At 41.9% G+C, this 18360-nt stretch overlaps 2 protein-coding genes across 4 annotated transcripts in view; one reads left to right on the plus strand and one right to left on the minus strand.

Annotated features, from left to right (window-relative positions):
- The window catches only part of ALG6 (ALG6 alpha-1,3-glucosyltransferase), a 30416-nt gene extending 19398 nt beyond the window's left edge, over positions 1-11018 (plus strand). Inside the window, exons 17-19 of one of the 2 annotated variants that reach the window (XR_007627674.1) lie at positions 3459-5814; positions 9395-9489; positions 10894-11018. The gene's annotated coding sequence lies outside the window, so the exon portion shown is untranslated. The remainder of the gene's footprint in view (positions 1-3458; positions 5815-9394; positions 9490-10893) is intronic. The other variant, XR_007627675.1, reaches the window with a different exon arrangement.
- ITGB3BP (integrin subunit beta 3 binding protein) overlaps positions 1-18360 on the minus strand; it is a 20772-nt gene continuing 2412 nt past the window's right edge. Inside the window, exons 2-9 of one of the 2 annotated variants that reach the window (XM_050306412.1) lie at positions 16670-16715; positions 14125-14263; positions 11806-11872; positions 10861-10939; positions 10011-10104; positions 8403-8462; positions 1922-2057; positions 1-816 (exon numbers count right to left, since the gene is read on the minus strand). In XM_050306412.1, coding sequence (XP_050162369.1) covers positions 1945-2057; positions 8403-8462; positions 10011-10104; positions 10861-10939; positions 11806-11872; positions 14125-14263; positions 16670-16715 — 598 coding nt within the window. In that variant the 3' untranslated portion in view covers positions 1-816; positions 1922-1944. Of the gene's footprint in view, positions 817-1921; positions 2058-8402; positions 8463-10010; positions 10105-10860; positions 10940-11805; positions 11879-14124; positions 14264-16669; positions 16716-18360 lie in introns of both variants that reach the window. The other variant, XM_050306411.1, reaches the window with a different exon arrangement.

Consider the following 18360-nt stretch of genomic DNA (forward strand, 5'->3'; position numbering starts at 1 on the left):
TGAGGTGCAAAAACATTTTTATTAACTAAAAACTCCCAAAGCTTGAGCGTGTGGAACACATTCATCATTTTGGTGCTCAGAGTTTTAGTTGTACAAATCAGTTTGAGGAGCAGGACTTTGCAGGAGTAGAAAGGACATTCAACTGGGTGTTTATGTTGAACTTAGAAAAGTATAAATCGTTGTACTGCACTTTTCCAACCTAATGCAAGGATTTGTGTTGTGGGGAATTCCGTAGGCTGGAGCGGTGGGAAAAGAAAGGCAACTGGTTTATATAAAACAACTCTGCTCTTACATCATTAAATACCAAAACTAAACTAAAATGTTGACCTAAAAAGCAAATGTTCCAAGAGCCTGTGTGTTAATGCTGGGTTTGAAGCTGAGGCCTTGGCTTGGGTTGAGTTTGGAGCAAACCTGGTTGTGGATGACAAAGGTCCCCAGGTGTAGCAGCACCAGCAGGGAAAGTGTTTGCCAACAGCTGAAACACGGAATAATTCCTTGCACTGCAAACCTTCCTCTGGCTTTAGAGCCCAACCCGTGCTAGAACAGAACCTGCAGAACCTACAGTTCATTTCCCAGGCAGCAGCAGCCCCAGCTCCCAGCACGGTGGATTATTTCCATTGGGATGATGTGGTGGTGCACACTGTTCAGTTTAAATGGATGCCAGGAATGTTATGTGACTGCACCTGCCTGGCCAGCGCCGCTCCCGCACCGGGACTGGCGGCAGATTGGTTTACACTCAGTTCTTCGCTCCTTTTAAGTCCAGTCCAGCAGATGTAGAAGTTTGGGGTGATGTGGAATGCATTTTTCACATAATGCCTGTGGGGACATGATAAAAAATAAATAGCAATTAGACAACAGCATCATCACTCAGGGGATGTGTCTGGAGTTTCAGGGCTGCCTGATGGCCAGGACAAACCTCGCTGTGGGAGACACACAACACACACAACCCCATGCAATGCAGAGCAGCAGCTGCTCTGCCCTGGACTGCAGGAACATTTTAGGATGGTTTAAGGACATTCTGTAGAAAAAGTGGAGGACTAATTGCTAAAAGATCATTTAGCCACCACAGTTGCATTTTTTTAAGCAATAACAAAGGGCTTTACAGCACTGGTCACTCATGGAAGGGATAAAGAGAACCAGGACATTGTCATTTTTTGGGCATGAGCCGCACAGCCTTATGCAAATACTCACTGACTATGCTCTGCTGTCCACTGACATGAACTCGCAGCAGACCTGAGTACTTTGAGCCAGCTGTGAAACTGAAGCCTTGGAGTTGCCAGCACAATGCTACTGTGAGCTGATAACCCAGTGTAAGACTTAACGTGTTACTGTACCATGGAAAGGCCACTCTGCAGCACTCAGGAATGATGCTGAATGGAAAAAAGGAGGATGCTGACTCTGCTATCCTGGGCTGGGGATGCCATCCCTCAAAGATGCTGCCTTGGGAGCGGGAACTGGCTTGGAAGGAGTAGAAGACTCTGGCATAAGCAGCCAGGAAGCAGCAGGGGAATGTTAGATTGTGGCCAAGCAGGATTTAAAAGGCTCTTTGCTACTCAGTTACTTACAGCTGATTACAAAGTAAAACTGAGCAGCAAAATGCAGGTGTGTGAGCTCAGCCCTGCCCTATGGCCATACCCAGCTTCCATGCTCCTGGTACAGGAATTACACTTCAGCTTCCCAAAGAGAGCTGTTCTCACACTGTCAGGAACTGACATCATCTGTGGGTATTCTCATCTTTAAAGACTCCATGAAACCAGTTTTCTCCTGCTCAGATACCACACGATGACAATCAGTCACTACCTGGGCTTTTCCCTCTCAACACAAGGACAAGGAGCCAAAGGAGGAACAAACTGATCCCCTTGGGGTCCTGAGCGGTGCCTGCAGGACATCCCAGAGCCCTCTGCAAATGCTTTACAAGTACCTGTGTCCTGGTCACGGCCCTGGTCACTGTGCCAGTGCCTGGGTGCTGGGGAGGGCAGGGAGCAGCCCCAGGGGCTCCTTGCTTTGTTCCAGGAGCAACTTCAGGAACTCAGTGGTCCTGACAGTCTGGATGTACCCTGAGGAGGGGGAAACAAATATAATGTGTGTTAAACAAGGGGGTCATGGCAGAATCTGTGACAATCCCCCCCAAACCCAAGTTAAATGTTGCTGCAGTGGTTACAACCCAGAAGCCCTTTTCCTTGGAGTCTCAGCAGTAATTTCAGTCCTTGTGAGAGGATGTGCAAGTGTTACATTACCAAAGCAGAACAGAAGGTGCTACAAGTGTTAGAAGCTGGTTCTTCCTTTTTGCTATTAATAAGAATAAATAAAAATGCATCAGGACCATATTCAGCAGAACCCAATCAAGGACTGCACGAGAGGAACAACCATCCCTGGAGGTCCCTGCACCTGAGCCCCCCAGCTGGGGAGGGCAGGGCAGGATGAGGGCAGAGCAGGTGGCTGGGAGAAGGAGAGGAGAAGAGTGTAAGGGCAGAAAGGAACTCAGGGAATGAGAACATGCATGGAAAGGGGCTGGAAGCAGGTGCATCTGAGTGCCAAATGGTCCTGCAGCAGATGAGCAGCTCTGCCCCCAGGACCCTGAGTGTCACGAGGAGTTTGATTCCACCACCACCACGGGTGAGGAGAGAATTCAGAACTGTAATAAACACCCCAGGAAGAACAGGCAGGTGTTTAGAGCAGCTTACAGGGAACAGAAACCCAGCTGGGGAGGGGCACCAAACCCCTGACCCAGACCAAGCCCAGGCTCTGTCCTAAGCCAGGTCTCACATGCCACAAAAAGGCATCCAATCCAACCTGGCCTCAGGTCCCACTTCCAGCATTATTCCTGATAGCCACCTCCTGTTTACCCAAATCATCAACAAAAGCACACCACAATTGCTTCCAACAGGAACCTGTCCAGTGTTGCATGACAAGGAACTGAAAAAATGACAGATTTAATTATGAGCTGGTTTGCTTGTCCTAAATGCAATTCCTAACTCAGTCTTTATGGAACTGATTTTCCTTCAATCACTGATTGCAGCATTTGGACTGTGCAGCACATGGAGAACCCAAACATGCCACAGCCACCATGCTGAGCTGTTCTAAAGAATACTGCCCAGATTCACATAAAACATCTTGAACTCAGCTTTTTTTTCAAAGACAGAACCCCAGAATGGGTTGGGTTGGGTTGGGAGGGACATTAAAGCCCGCCCAGTCCCACCCCCTGCCATGGGCAGGGACACCTTCCACTAGCCCAGATTGCTCCAAGCCCCATCCAACCTGGCCTTGGACACTTGCAGGGATGGGGCAGCCACAGCTTCTCTGGGCAACCTGTGCCAGGGCCTCCCCACCCTCACAGGGAAGAATTTCTTCCCAAAATCCCACCTACCTCTGCTCACCTCAGAGTAAGCTGTTCTTAAAAACCCCAACAACACAGACAACCCCCAAGCCCTTCTCTCTCTTGGTATCTTTCCATGCAGAGCTTCTGAGTAAGTTAAAGCACATAAACCCAAAGAGAACACTCACACAACTCCTGGGTGAGGATGGATGAGAGCAGAGAAGCTGGAAAAAGGGCATGTGGAGGGGACCAGAAGGCACCTGGGCTGCAGCAGAAGAGGTGGGTGGTGTAGGCCCAGCTTGTTCCTCTCCTCAGCTTCAATTTTAGGGTTCCCAGGATAAGGGAGGAGCTGGAATCACCCCAACCCTATTCCTGCAGGGTTGGCAGAGCCCTCACTGCCCTCGGACGTGGCATCTCTCGGCCCACAGGAGCATTAAAAGGGCTGGATCTTCCCAAGTTTCCTTCCCCTTCCTAGTTCCCCTGCCACTCTTCCCCAAGTTTGACTGCTCTAAAACATTTACAGATCTAAAAAGCAGAGAGAAAAAAAATGTTCACCTGTCGGGTGATATAAAACCAATCTTCTACTAAATGTGCCAGAATAATTTTTCTCCACCTCAACCACAGTTAAAACCTTCAGTCTATTCATTACTGTCTTTTTATAGTATTTTTATTTAATAAAACCTATTAAGACTACCATACAAATCTCTTTACTTATGCTTTTATCTTTTAACTGATCAATTTTTATATTGCTGACATCCCTTCTTCACCATTTGCTCATTTAAAAATTCATAGTATATGAGCTCTGTCTCTGGAGAAAACGTCTATAAAATTTGTTACAGCTGGCAAATGTGTATGAGTCAGTGATAGCACATGACTAAATGCTTCACAGAAAATAAAATTTGTTTCTGTAGTAAGCAGAACTGTTTAAATGTTATTTATTTTTATGTTTCAAAGAAAATATATTGTGAAGTGCTGCATTGATTTAATAGGCAGCAATGTCTGTGTACACGCTGTACCCGGGAAATTTATGAAACCTTTGCACAACTCCTTTAATTGAATTTTCCAAATCTCTCACCACACACAAATAATCAATATCTTCTGCAGAGAAAACCAGTCAGAATTATTACAGTCTTTCTTTTCAATTTTGTTGTCATCAGCACATACAGAGCACCTGGATATTTGTAATGTCTGGATGGCAAGTTATTTACACCTCTTAAACATATAATTGCTACTAAGTGAGTCCAAACTAATGTTTCTTTTCTTTTTTATTTAAAATAATTATATTCATGGGACAAAGCAGTATTTATTGTGCTGGAGGAGTTGCTACATGTAGCTGTTGGAAGAACTACAATTCTTCTGAATTTTTCATTAAGCTTAATACTCTCAACTAGATCCACTAGAATTAAAAATTAATAGCTGTTGTGTCTCTAAAAAGGTAAATAGGAAAATAGAGAGTAAATATGAGTGGGAAATCTGTGAATAAATGGGGCTGCCACCCAAATGTGAAATGCAGGGTGACAGTTCTGGGTGTGCCACACTCATATGTCTCACGTGCATTTCTGGGTCTGCCACAGCAGGTAATGGCTTAATATTTTATCTGCATAGCACAGGGTGTTCCATCACTGCAGCTCTGGAACCTGCTCCTTCCTTCCAGCCCAAAGCTCCTCCTCACACCCAGAGAGACTCCTCAAACCTCGGGCTGGACTCTAAAATATGGACTCTGATGGAGTGGGTGCACCCAACAGCCCCAAGTCCTGCTGGGAAGGAGCAGTGGAAACCTCCCCCCAGCTCCTCTGCCAGGACAACTCCTCCTTGTTCCAGGAAAAGTGCTGGCACTGCAGATTTTGGGGACTGGGTGAGTGGGTTTTGTTACCTTTCCAGATTGGGAGGGACTTGCTCGGTCCCAGACTAAACCAGACTCCCCTGCACAGACCAAGGGATGGTGTAGACAAACTGAGCTGCAGCAACAGCAGCTCCTCGTGGGCAGGACAGAGATCAGAGCCCAGCCCACACCTGGGAGAACTGACACACCCTTGCCGTGTCTGATGGGGGAAAGGCCTCAGGAGCACAAACACGGACATCCTTCCACAGGGAAGAGCAGCTGAACGAGGCCAGACCTCTCCAACACCACAGAGCTCTGACTGCTTGGAGCTGAGTCCCCAGAGACACAGGACACAACACTCCGAGGGTTTCGGCTCCCAGGAATCATCTCCCAGTTGGAATGTGTGCTGAGCCTCTCTCTAATCTCTGCCTATGCAGCCTGCCTGGGGCTGGGCTCGCTGAACTCGGTTGATCATCAGGCTTTAGACTGTGTTTTTTCAGAAAATGTTACTTTTTAATTCAGTTCCTATTTTAGTTTCAGAACCTTTCTGACCAGGCCAAGAGGGCAACATCTCCTGGCTGGATGTGCAGTCGGGAGAACCGAGGGCACCACCAGGGACGTGAACTCAGGGCAGACATTTGGGACGAGAGGCAAAACACCCAACCTGGCCCAAGAAGTGAGTAACAATGTTTCAAACACAACCTCTGAATCTCCATCTAATGATCTGTTTGAAAACAAATCCTTTAGCATTGTCTTTGTTCCTTCTGGAGCTGCTGTGCATCTGAATCCCAACCTGAACACTGGAAAGAAGCTCAAGTTCCTGAATCAATTTAGTTGTGAACCAACTCAGTTCACTTAAGTTCCCAAGACTTATTTTTCCCAGCAAAGAGATAATGACATTTCTTCCCTGCAAGTGAGTCCAAAATTGGGCTGAGAAAAATAAACATGTTTTTTAGCTTAAGGTTTTACAGTGAGAAAAATTCACCTCTGCAATCTGATGTATTCCCCTTTTCCTCATGAGATCCCAAAGGAGGAGGAGGAGGAAGGATAGGTGGGACAGACCCCACGTATGCCTGAAGTGCAACAAATTTTTTTACTTTATGTGAGAATGATGTAAAAATAAATTGTAAATGGGATTTACCCTCACTGCCTTCAACCCACCAGCAGAGCAGACCCAAGGGGTTCAGTCCTAATTGAAACTGACATGAACTGGGATAAATAGTGGAATATTGCATTTTTACTGGTTGATCCTGGTCCAGTCTCTTGGAAAGCCACCACTAGTGATCCAAGAGTGCACAAGTCAGTCATTTGCACTAAAACCAAGATGGAAGTTGGGAACGTTTAGAACTAAACTTGGGGGGTGACTGTATTTCTCCCTGAGCTGGGCAGGATGAACAACCCCATGGAAAGAAAGCATTCTGGATTTCATTGTGGCCTGGAAACAGTTTTCCCCAACACTGCAAGATTTGATCTGCTCTAACACTGCCCTGTTTCCCACATGGACAGCAGATGGAGTCACAGATAGGATTTATGTCACTGCTTTTGGGAAGCAAAGCATTAGAGTAGCTTGTAACAACCAACCAAAGTAGCTTTCCTGTTTGGAATCTTCTCTTCACTCCTGGGACCTCCCAATTTATTGAACTTTCCTTTCAAATATGCGCAGCCCAACCTCCACAGCCGTTCCCAGCACACGCAGGGCACGGCTGGGACCGGGACACACCGACTCCATTCCATCTCTTGGCAGTTGTTCTACAATTTGCTTACTTTCTATTCCAAAACATTTTGTTTACTGTAAATTCCAGTCATGGCCAGACAATGCCGCCCTTTTTTCCTGCTGGTCACCCAAAATGATAAACTGAGCTCCACACAAGGCTGCCCATTGAGCCAGGAATGTTCTGGATGGAGTTGTTTTAAGAAGAGGTTGTTTATGTAAAGTAAATAAATTTCATGCCTCACCATGTGATGACAATGTGACATTCCCTGGGTACCAACCCACTGAACAGTCATAAGGTCGCAGCCTTGCCATAACTAATTAAAAATAATTCTGAAAAAACCACATCCAAAACTAAAAGGCAAAGGAAAACATCTCCAAATGCTTTCCTTTGATCACACACTTCTCTGCCTCTCCTACAACTCCATTTTCAAGACTGCAAAACTGAATTTATTCTTTGTTAAAACAAAACTGACACTGAAACTACATCAAAATTGGTCAACTTAAACCCAGAATTCTATTTTCCACCCCACTTTCATAAAGTATTTCTCCTCTAACAAGACTGGGGGTGTGTTTGGCATTAGGAGCTGGTTTTTAGAGCAAAGATGAAACTAGAAATGTGTATTACAGAGCAGAGCACAAAGAGGGCAGTGAGTGTTTAAATCTGCACTGGCCCATGGCATTCCCATCACTGGGATCATTGGAACAGGAGGACACAGGGAGCTGTAAATCAGAACGAGCAGATTGCACGAATGAGCCAAACTCCTTCCAAAGGGTTGGCACTCCTTTACATTTGGAGATAATCTGCTGGAGCCCAGGAAACCTCAGTTAAAGCAATTTGCTTTCCTTTAAGAGAGGGAATTTAGGCCTGAGCACATCCAAACAGAAGAAGCAGCAGAGATGCCATCACTGCTTTTAATTCTGGTTTTGCTCTATTTACAGAGAGAGTGGTGAAGAGAACAGAAATATCAGAATATCAGTGGGGAAGTTGCTGATTTTACTGCATGTGAAATAAAACCCCCATCCCGTGTGTGTCCCTTCCTTCCTGCCAAGGCTCCAAAGTGGCCACCTGGTATTAAATGCCACCAACTTCAAACAGTTTCACAGCACTAGTCATGAAGAAACGCAGGAGTTGGGATTTCAGAGTCCCCTGGAGCTTGGAAATCCCCCCCCAGTATGTACAGGGGGAAAAAGGTTGGGCTGCAAGACTGTTTGTTGCTGAAAAGGCAGCAGGAGGGAGGAGGATGGGGAAGAACAAGGATAATTGGGATACATAAAAGGTGTATAAAGACTCCAGGACCTGACTGCACTTGTTTCTGGACCACTGATGGTTTCTTCTCCTTGCACAGTTTCATGGAGAAACACCCAATACAATGAAAACAGCAAAAAATATTGAATTTGTGTAGCTGAAGTTTTCAGAGGAAACACATTTGATTCTCATCATTCTCAGAACTCCACGTTATCCAACCTTTTGCAAGTGGAAAGAGCTAAGCAGGAATCAACCAGAAGGAATCCAAACACGTGTGACACAGGAGTTACAGGGAGTTTCTCACCTGGGGCAGGGAGTTTTCCATGGTTTCCTTTCAACAGCTGCAGCTCTTCTGCTTGGCTCACTAGTGAAGAAATAAATCCCAAATCAGAGATTTCAAAGGAAACGATCCCTCTGCTGCCTTCTTCACTCTCAATGCATTTCAAGGAAAAGAGCCCTTACCTATGCAATTGTGCTTTAAAGAATTAACAGAAAGTTTTCAAAATTCAGATCATTTTGACAGGTTGTTCTTTCAGCCTCATACCACATTGTGTTCCCATTCTTTCCTGACATGGTGCTTTGTTCCTAGTTCAGAGATGGGGGAAAAGAGGATTCCTTCCCAAGGAGCTGACAGAAAGAGTGGCCATGACAGGGAATGTCAGCATTCTGGTCTGGGCTGTTGGACTGTCCTACCCACAGCAGAGATTTGCAACACACACTATTTCCAGGGAACTGCCTGCTGTATAAGAAAGGCTCTGGCATTACAGTGGGAACAGTGCAGGTTTGGAAAAGGTTTGGAATACAAGTCAGGAAAGAAACAGTAATTTAAACAACAGCACTGCTGGAATTGTGTGCATTAATTCCAATGCTCTGGGAAGAAAAACTCTCTAGCACCCATGGCTGTACTGTCCACCTGCTTCCAACTGCAAAGTCAGCAGTTGCAGGTTTTGCCTCCCTATAGCTGGTTCCAGTGTTTTTACACCTGGCAGAACACAGAGCGACCAGGCAGGTCATAGAGTGATGCCTATTGGCAAAATCCCACCTTTGCTGCAGGTTAAGAAACTATTTATCAGCTTTGCATGTTTGCCTGGAGAGTGGACACAGGGACTGGCTGTATCCAGGTATTGCTCAGACTCCCTGCTCAGCTGGAAGCTGGATAAGCTTGGCATGGGAGGTCTCCAAGAAAAATGTAAATGACCTGGAAAAGGAGACCCTGATTCCTTATCCCTGAAAGTCAGTATCTCTGGTTTTTTCCTGTAAATATTCATGTTTTGTTTTGTTTTTTTTTTTCATTAGACTATTTCCCTTTCTGGTTCGGAAGAGCAGGAGGAATGAACTTCAGAACCTCTGACTTGGAGGAAGGATAAAGAGTTTCCTAAAAATGGACACATGTAAGTGAAAAGCTTCAGCTTTCCGGGTTCCTTTGGCAAGGTATTCCCGATGTGCCATCTGGAAAGTGCCCTTATCCCAACACAGTAAGCACCTGGAATGTCCATCATTTAAAGACACATGAATAGCGATTTTTAAAGCCTGGAAATTTATATTCAGCCTAATCCTCCTGGCAGGCAAACAAACAAACCAACTTCCTCGGAAGGAGAGAAGAAAGGCAAAGCAATCCAAGTGCAAACGTTTATCCTAATTCCCAGCTAAGCACCCACTAAGTATCTAACTATTTACATGAGAAAAGGTGTTGCTCTTCCAAGTTTTCCCTCCCCAGTGAGCTGGAAGAGCAGGACATGGCAATGCCTGGCTTTTATGTCCCTGTGGGGTACACGAGGACTCTTAAAGTGCGTTTTTCTTGACCAAAACAGAGTCCTGGGCTGTGACAGCCCATTCTAACACCAGGAACCCTCTGGAGTGATCCTTGTTCAATGGACAGAAAGGCCATCAGTAGATCGCAAACCCTCCTTACGCAGTGTTTGGGTTTTCTGCACTTCAGCACTCAGGGGACGAGAGGAGTCTGAGACACCGAGGATGTTTTCCAGCTCTCTGCTGCCCTCCAAAGCCTGGAAAACAACAATTAAAGACACTGCTAAATCCCATTCCCAAACTATCTACTAATTGCCTGCAATTTAGCAGAAACACCCAAAAGAAGCTATTTTTGGAAATGGCTCATAAATAAACGTTTCAATTAAAAATATCAAATAAATTCTAACAAATATTTTAAATTAGTATCAGTATTTGTTTTTTGGTAAATAAAACCTTGTCAGATCACATAAAATAAATCACTACAGTACTCTGAGTACACTGGATTATTTCTCAGCTGTTGATAAACAGCAGTGAACCTTTTGTTACATTTATTCAAAATGAAACAAAATGGGAATAAAATAGAGGAGTGATTTGCATTTTAACATGTATTAAACAAACTATTAAATGATGACACATTAGAGGTAAATTAAACAGTACAATCACTTCATCACAAAGGGATGTTTCATCTTTAAGGACACAAAAATCTATGTAGTAATAATTCATATTTCAAGTTACAAATAACAGTTGAGAACGACATATGTTATTATTTGTGAACAAAATGAGGAGTGATACAAAATTAAAATGGTGGACTTGGAAAAGCAACTCTTCTGGTTTAAAAAATTATTCTAAGTTCTGAGGTTTTTTGCATTTTCTGGATTTCCAAATCAAACCTGCCTGGCTTCAAGTCTTTTATTTGCTTCCCTAAAATTTAAATGCCGCATATAACATTTTAATTTTGAGTTCAAATCCTGTACTAAAAGCAGGTAAAAAAAATAAATCAGTGTAAAGCAGACCTGGAGGCTTGTGAGATCTGCTCTTGTTTTCAGAATTCTGACCAATGAACTTCTCACTTGGGACTGCAGCTTCAGGAACCTGCATCCAGAAAAGGTAACACAATTCCAATTACTCTCATCAGCACTCACTGAAATTCCATGTTTGCAATGTTTCCCAGAGCTTCTTCCCAACATAACCAGGATGGATCCAGCTCAGTGTCCTGCAGCACCAAACCTGCCTTTGGTTGGGATTCATATCCCAACTGCCAAAAATCCTTATATCCTAATTTTAAGGACAGGAACTCAGGTTCAGCAGCATCAGAGGATTTTCACATTAAAAAAATTCCTGCCATGACAGTTTTAGGGTATTTTCTCTTTGCACCATTTAAAGATGCACATCAAATAATCTATTGACTGTTTCCTCTCCCAGAAGGGAGGGAGAATTATCCTTATAAAAACCCTTAAATTTAGGAACAGAGCTACAGTGTGGAAATGTAGGAAACTACATTTCAAACCCCATCACTCAGAAAACACCGTCCCTACAAGGAAGGAATTTCAAGCTCAGGGTGGGGGAAATGTCCATTCCCAGGAAAAAGCCCAACAGACAAGTGGAGAGTTCAAAAGGAGGAGCTACAACCTCAAAGCTGACACTGAGTTGAACAATAATGCCTGTGTAGGAAAACAGCCCATCAGACACCTCACCTGAGACATTTACTGAAGTGCTTTACTAACTGGGCATTGCCCAAAGTTCATCAGTGTCAGGAGATTTACACCTTAAAATAAGATTGTACCAGAATTGTAAAAGCTTTTGTGTTAATTTACACCCATAACCATTCAGTGCCTTCGAATATCCGATCCTGTGCAATCAGAAGCATTAAAAATAATGGCTGTGAATTGAATTCCGTGTGAAATATTAAACAGAAATCACTGCCCCCACAACAAAGTGAACACATGGGATGCACTCACCCGTCCTGCTCTGTTGGAGGCTGCCCTCTCCTGGATAATCCGCAGTTGGAATTGCTCTGCTCTCTCCCTTCTCCTCGGAGTTCACAAGGCAGAAAAGAAACAATAAAGATAAAATGAGGTATTTTCTATTTGAAGCACGTGAAGGTGTTACTATGAACCTTGATTTTAGAATGATCTTTTAGGAAGAGAAAAAAACCCCAAACTCACTCGGAAAGCAGGACAGATCCCCTGGAATGAGCCACAATGAATTCACTGCAATTTACACTTTTGTAATTTGAGCTCTCGTCAACTCAGTTCACATTTATATTCCTGGAAACCTTGGGATTAGAGTATTAATAACTGGAAGTTGGGATAATTCTGGCAATCCCAGATCCCACCCTGTGAAATGAGGTGCTTTTCACATCTCTCTGTAATAAAACTCCTTCCTGACATCAGACTGAAAAAGGGAGACCACACTAAGCATTAAAACACATTGATTTCTTACTAAATCTAAATTATTACACACAAGTATCAGCACTCAAGGATGAATTAACTTTTATTTTTAATATTTTGTAAAACATTTAGAAATATCTCAGAATGACAAAGTGCTGTACAAGTTTAAGCAGCTGAAGGTTAAGACCCCCAAAGATTTAATTTTAAATCTAAGTAGTCAATAGAACTTGAACTTAATTTTGTAATCATTTTTGTTCTGTTGTTTTCTTACACACTGGTCACAGAAAAGCAGAGTATTGATTATATGTAACACCTCAAAGGTGATATCCAGAATCTATTAAAGCACCACAGCTCTTAAAACAAAAGTGTTTTTTTAGAAGGAGAACAGAAACTGTGGGTTTAAAAGGACACCCTGAAACCTGGGATTTAATAATTATATAACACCATTTTGTAGCTATGTGAACACAGGAAAAAGAGAGCTGGTTAGTGCTACATTACTGAGTAATTATCCATCTAAATGTCAGCTCTGCTCATGTGACCAGGCTTTTTATAGGCAAAAGGAATGTTCCCCTATGTCCATCCTTAATACCAGCATGGAAATACACGTTCACCTTTCCCACTGACATCCTAATATACATTTTAATTCACGACATTTTGCCCCCTTTCTACTTTCACCTGAGAGATAAGGCATGTAATTCAAGTGCAGAGAGGCTGGGCAAGTTTTAAAAGTTGTAGTAATTTAAACATTTGTGTGTTGTCATGAAAATTAAGAGTTCATTAAAGCAGGTAATTACCTACGTAGGGATATTCAAGAGAACGTATCTAAAGAGCTACAGGTTTTTAATTTTAACTGCTGTCATTTTATACAACTTTAAAAGCTTTTGCAAAGGCGAGGAGAACAACTACTGGCAACTCTTCTGGTGGAAAGGTTTCTTTGTACAGGCTGGAGAGATCCATATTTACCACCAAGTACCACCAAATCTTGATACAGAAGTTAAAGCATTCAAACCCCAAAATTCCTTCCTGCTGATGAAAGCAGAGACTGACAGAGAAATCTCTGTGGGAGAAATCAGATTACTCCCTCCATCCCAGACACAATCCAGGCCTGGCACCGCAAATCCCAACACAGTTCCTGAAAGGCCACAAAATAAAACACTGATATATCAGCTGATATATCTGCAGTTTTGTGGAAGCAAGACTGTTCTAAAACACAGGTCCTTTCAATAAATGAGGTGCCCACAAGTGGTTGAGACACACAATCACTCCTTCCCTGTGCTTCCTTGACACTTGAGGAGATCCCCCCACAACCCACAGAGCCAGAAAGGCAGCTCAGGCCACTGAGAATCCACTCCCTGAGCACTCAGAGTTTGCACCAAAAACTGTGACTGAGTAACTGAGTGCATGTAAATCCTACAGGGAACTGGAAATAATATAGTTATAAAAATAATTAGGTATTTTCTGAGAGCTAATGACGTTCAGTGTCATGTTCATTAAAAACTGCCTTGAAGTGCCTGACCGTGAAAAATAATTGTCAAAAAATACAGAAAATAAAAAAGGACTTTGTTAACACGCCAAACCAGGGGATTTAATGGAATTATTGACAAAAAATGCCAGTGTGGAGGTTTTTTTACTGAGTCAAAGCCGAATATTTTTAATACTGAGCTACAGAAAGCAAAATTTGTCTCATAAACAAGTCCTTTCATAAACACCCCTGAGATTTAGGCCGAAAAGATTCAAGATTTAAAAGGCAACGTCAGCTTTTCCAAAAGAGATGAAAAATTTTGAAGTTGAAAAAGGAAACAAACATAGCACACGAGAGACAAGTTACTAAATTAAGCCAATAACCAGGAAAATGCTGTATTAAGAAAGAGGGAATGTTCAACTAACCTTTTGCTGGAGCATTCCTGGGATTTTGTTCCTTGTGGCTCACAGGGGATGAAAAGGGACTCATCTGGCATGTTCCTGTCATTGGGGAGTAAGAATTCAGATTCTTCTTTTTGACCTTCTGAGGTGTTGCATCAGATGGCTGAAAGGCAGCAAAATACAGTTAATATTGATAAAATCTCTGTGAACATTTACCATCTGGCAACTCCCCCTCCTCGTTAATATTAGTTTTACTCTGAAAAAATAAAAGCTCCTTTTTTCATAAAGGCAAAGTCTGTGATTTTCAGAGATTTATACCTGGTTGGCTGGTTTGGGTTTTTTAAAGCAGCCTAAACCTGGTATTATTTTTCCTACAGTGTTGAGAATTTAAGACATATAAGAACTAAAAGCAACTATTTTTAGATTTTAATTGTATCAAAAGATAGTTATTCCCAATGATTTTGTACACAAATGCTCATTTAAAAAATCCAAAGTAAGTTCCTTAACCCCCAAATGTTGTGTCTGGCTCAGGATTTCAATGTGTCTAATGGCAGTCCTGGTATTGACCATCAGTAATATGACTTAAACTATATTTTAAAATGTTTAATTTGCAGCCCACTTACCTCTGTTCTTGTTTTAGTCTCAAATACCCTAAATAATTTCCCATCAGCCATTTAGTCTATCAGAACTGATACAACACCTGATGGAAATCCTCAGTCTGTTGCCACTGTTTCGCCACATTCAAGCATGTTAAAGAAATGTTTCAAATGATCTTTAAATGAAATATTAATTTAAATATCAATGCCAACTTAGGCACTTACATGTCAACAAATCTCCAGTCTGCTCAGAGTTTCAGGATATTTTTCCTGCTTGAACAGCAGCCCCCTCTGCATATGGATAAGCATATCCAATATCTGAGCAACTACCTGGAGAAAGTTACTGTTGTACTTACAAGGACAGTATTTATTTGGCAGTAAGAATTTCTCTGCAGGAAGAAGAGTTTTAGTCCAGTTATGCAATTTTTTAATGATGTCATGCACATTCCAAAATCTAAAAATACTCATTTCTGATCTTTAGTTCATAGGTATTTTGGCCAGGAGGTGGAATGAGGGACTCCTGAAAAATAGGGAATAGGCTGTAGAAACAGCAAAGATGAAACAAATAAAAGTGTGTTTACTACTTTATGCTCCTTCCTACCTTCTATAAAGTTATTTAATTCTGGCACACTTTAAATCTCTGACATGTCATTAGAGGCACTGTATGAACTAAAAATCTGTGTAAAACCACATCACTGAGCTCCCACTGAAAGTTTTGATCACTCAGGGGGCCTTTTGTTAAGCTTTTTGCTGCACAAGAAGCTGAATGCAGGAAACCATCAAATAACTCCTTTTAGCTCATCTGCTTTGAGGCAGAGAAAGAATTCCATGGAATTTCAACTGGACCACTCACCTACCAAAATGTAACCCCAGCCCAAGAAACAGATGCAAAATGACAGTCACAGCTGCACTGTGAGCAGAACAAGTTGGGTAATGGAACACTAAGCTGCTAATTAAATTGCTAATGATTTTTTTTAGTGCCACTGCGGTATTTTGCCACCTTTGTTTAAATTTAAAAAAAAAAAAAAAAAAAAACCTAGAAAAATTTTTAAAGTTGTGAATTTCTACCTTGCTAAACACCGACAAGGCCTCCAAATACATGCTGCATAGGAGCAAATCTCTTCACAGTGACCTAGAGGTGGAGATTTCCTGGGAGCTCGTTTGCTGATCAGTTATTTCTCCCTGTGCTTTTCCCAAATTTTCCTTCCTTTACAGCCTGCCATCCTCCCAAAATCCTCTACAGCAACACCCACCGTGGTAGGAGAGATAATAAGCTGACATATGTCCCCCCATGCTGGGACTGGGAGGATGCTGGAGCTGCATTTACAAAAAATAATAGCACCAGTACAATTTTATTTGCATTGTGATAACTGTGGTGAAATTTATGGCAGTGTTTGTACTTTATTGTTTCATTCTGCCAGATTAGCTGAGGGAGGTAATTACAGCCCCGACATGGAAATGCCTTTAATGTTTTCATTTCAATTTTGCAGTTTGTGGTATGCAGATTCCAGCATTGCCATAATTCCATATTGTTCCATGTGCAATTACAGGGCAGAGCATTTGCTCCCCAGGATAATGGAGCTAATTTTTAATAAATTATTTCACCAAGGATCTTAACTCATTCAGCTCTTGGGTAAATAGTGATGGCAATAACAATGTGCATATTTTTCAAGTGATTCATGCAGATGTACATTACTTAACACCAGGCAGTTCTGTGACAAATGAAATACTATCAATTTTATACTACAATATTTGTCAGCAGTAATTTTGTGCCTCAGGATTTTCCCAGACAACAGCCACTCTGTAACAACATAAATGCAGCTCTAAGGAAACAGCACGTTCATACACACGTAATTTTTGCACACAGATACACACACATAAAAATATATATACACATCTATAGAAACACACACAAATATAAATAGATATATATATATATAAACAGATGGTTCCATACACCAAAAAATACTTACATTATCATCTTTTTTGACAGTGTCCAACTTTAATGCTCTCTTAACTCTGCAAGAGAAAAATATGGGCAAGTTTTGTGGTCATCTAGACACAAAGATTTCTTTTAGTAACATCTCTAATTGCTATTTTTAAAGACAGTTTCCTGTGTTGTGTTTCACATTTACACAAGAAAAAAATGTCATCCAAAGCAAATCTATTGACTGATTAAAATACTGTGTACTGAGAACATTGTTTGTTTAGAAGGATAAAGTGTTTGCATAAGAAAACCTGATTCTCCATTTTATCCTAGAGATAAAAATCAAGACACTGAATATTTGCTTTCCCCCCAAGACATAAACACCAAAAACCCCACAACAGCCTTTTCTTTTACGTACCTTGTGAGCAAAGGGTGGAAAGGATTTTGCCATCAGTGGAAATAACGCATAAAGCCATTTAAAACACAGGTACAGCCAAGGTGAAAAAAGTAGTTTTTCCCATCATTTTAGCTCTTAACATGATTCAGTGCTGCCAGACTAGGACTTAACAGGGGAACAGATGCTCTATGTCTTTACAGGTCCCCAAACCATAAGAAACTATTTGCTTCCCTTCTTCCTTCTCCTGATTCAGGAACATGCCAAGCTCTCTCTGCAAAATCTGCTCTGCTGAACCGGATGCCCAGCTGTTAATGGCAACACTGGAAGGGGAAAGCTGAATATTTATAATACTTTATATGGTACAGCTGTCTGCTAAAGAGCAGTCATCAAAATTTTATTGAATGCAGGCTAAATGCTCCAAGGAAAGAAAGGTCAACATAAATTAAGACTATTTTTCCCACAGACAACTGAAAGTTTTTAAGCACGTTCCTAAATCTTGGTCTAAAGCACGATATAAAACAACAAAGAACCCCAAAAAAAAATCCGTGTAAGAACAGTCCCCAAGAAATGTATATATTATATTGAATTAAACAGGATTTGCAATGTACATCATCTTTCAAGCACTTATTTCAGTTTTCATCTTGCAAAAGAATGTTTTGCCTCGTAAGGAATTAAGATGCCCTCATTCCAAACATTTTATAATTCCAAACCCTTTCTAAATTTATGCTGCTGTAAATTAAAGACAATAGAAATGGAAGCACATCTTTGTAACTCAGGTAAGGGTCTTACAGGAAAACTGTTTTACAACCACCTCCATTACAAAAAGGGGAAGAGAATGTTCTGTCTTAAAAAAGCCAAATGAACAGGTAACATTAAAATTAAAAAAATCCTGTGAAATTCTGGCCGAGGGGCAGTGGAAGCTGTAACAGTTTGATGGAATTCTTTACAATGTATTTCTTTTTTAAAGAGAAACCCATATTGAGGGAATGCTGACTCCATTCCACCTCCCAGCCCGTGGCAGCAGGGAAATATCCTATTTATTAATAGACAGGATGCTCTGGGGGCCAGTGCATTTGCATGCTGTACCACGGCATGAGATGATGGAAGTTTTTATGACTGAAAGCCGAAGTAAAAAGCAGGATCTGGGCTCAGCACAGCTGTAGGATGAAGAGAAATGAGAAACTAAACGAAAATCCCATTAAATTATAAACATGGAGAAAAATTTCTTGGGGGAAAAGCTGTGGACTGATCAAAGGTATGTTCTTTGGAGTCTGTCAAATGTTGTGGACAGGAACAGAGCAGCTCAAATTTCTCTCTGCTGGCCTCCCAAACCCCTGCCA

Source organism: Myiozetetes cayanensis, unplaced genomic scaffold (genome assembly GCF_022539395.1).
Source record: "Myiozetetes cayanensis isolate MyiCay16 unplaced genomic scaffold, myiCay2020 scf12, whole genome shotgun sequence".
Classification (NCBI taxonomy): domain Eukaryota; kingdom Metazoa; phylum Chordata; class Aves; order Passeriformes; family Tyrannidae; genus Myiozetetes; species Myiozetetes cayanensis.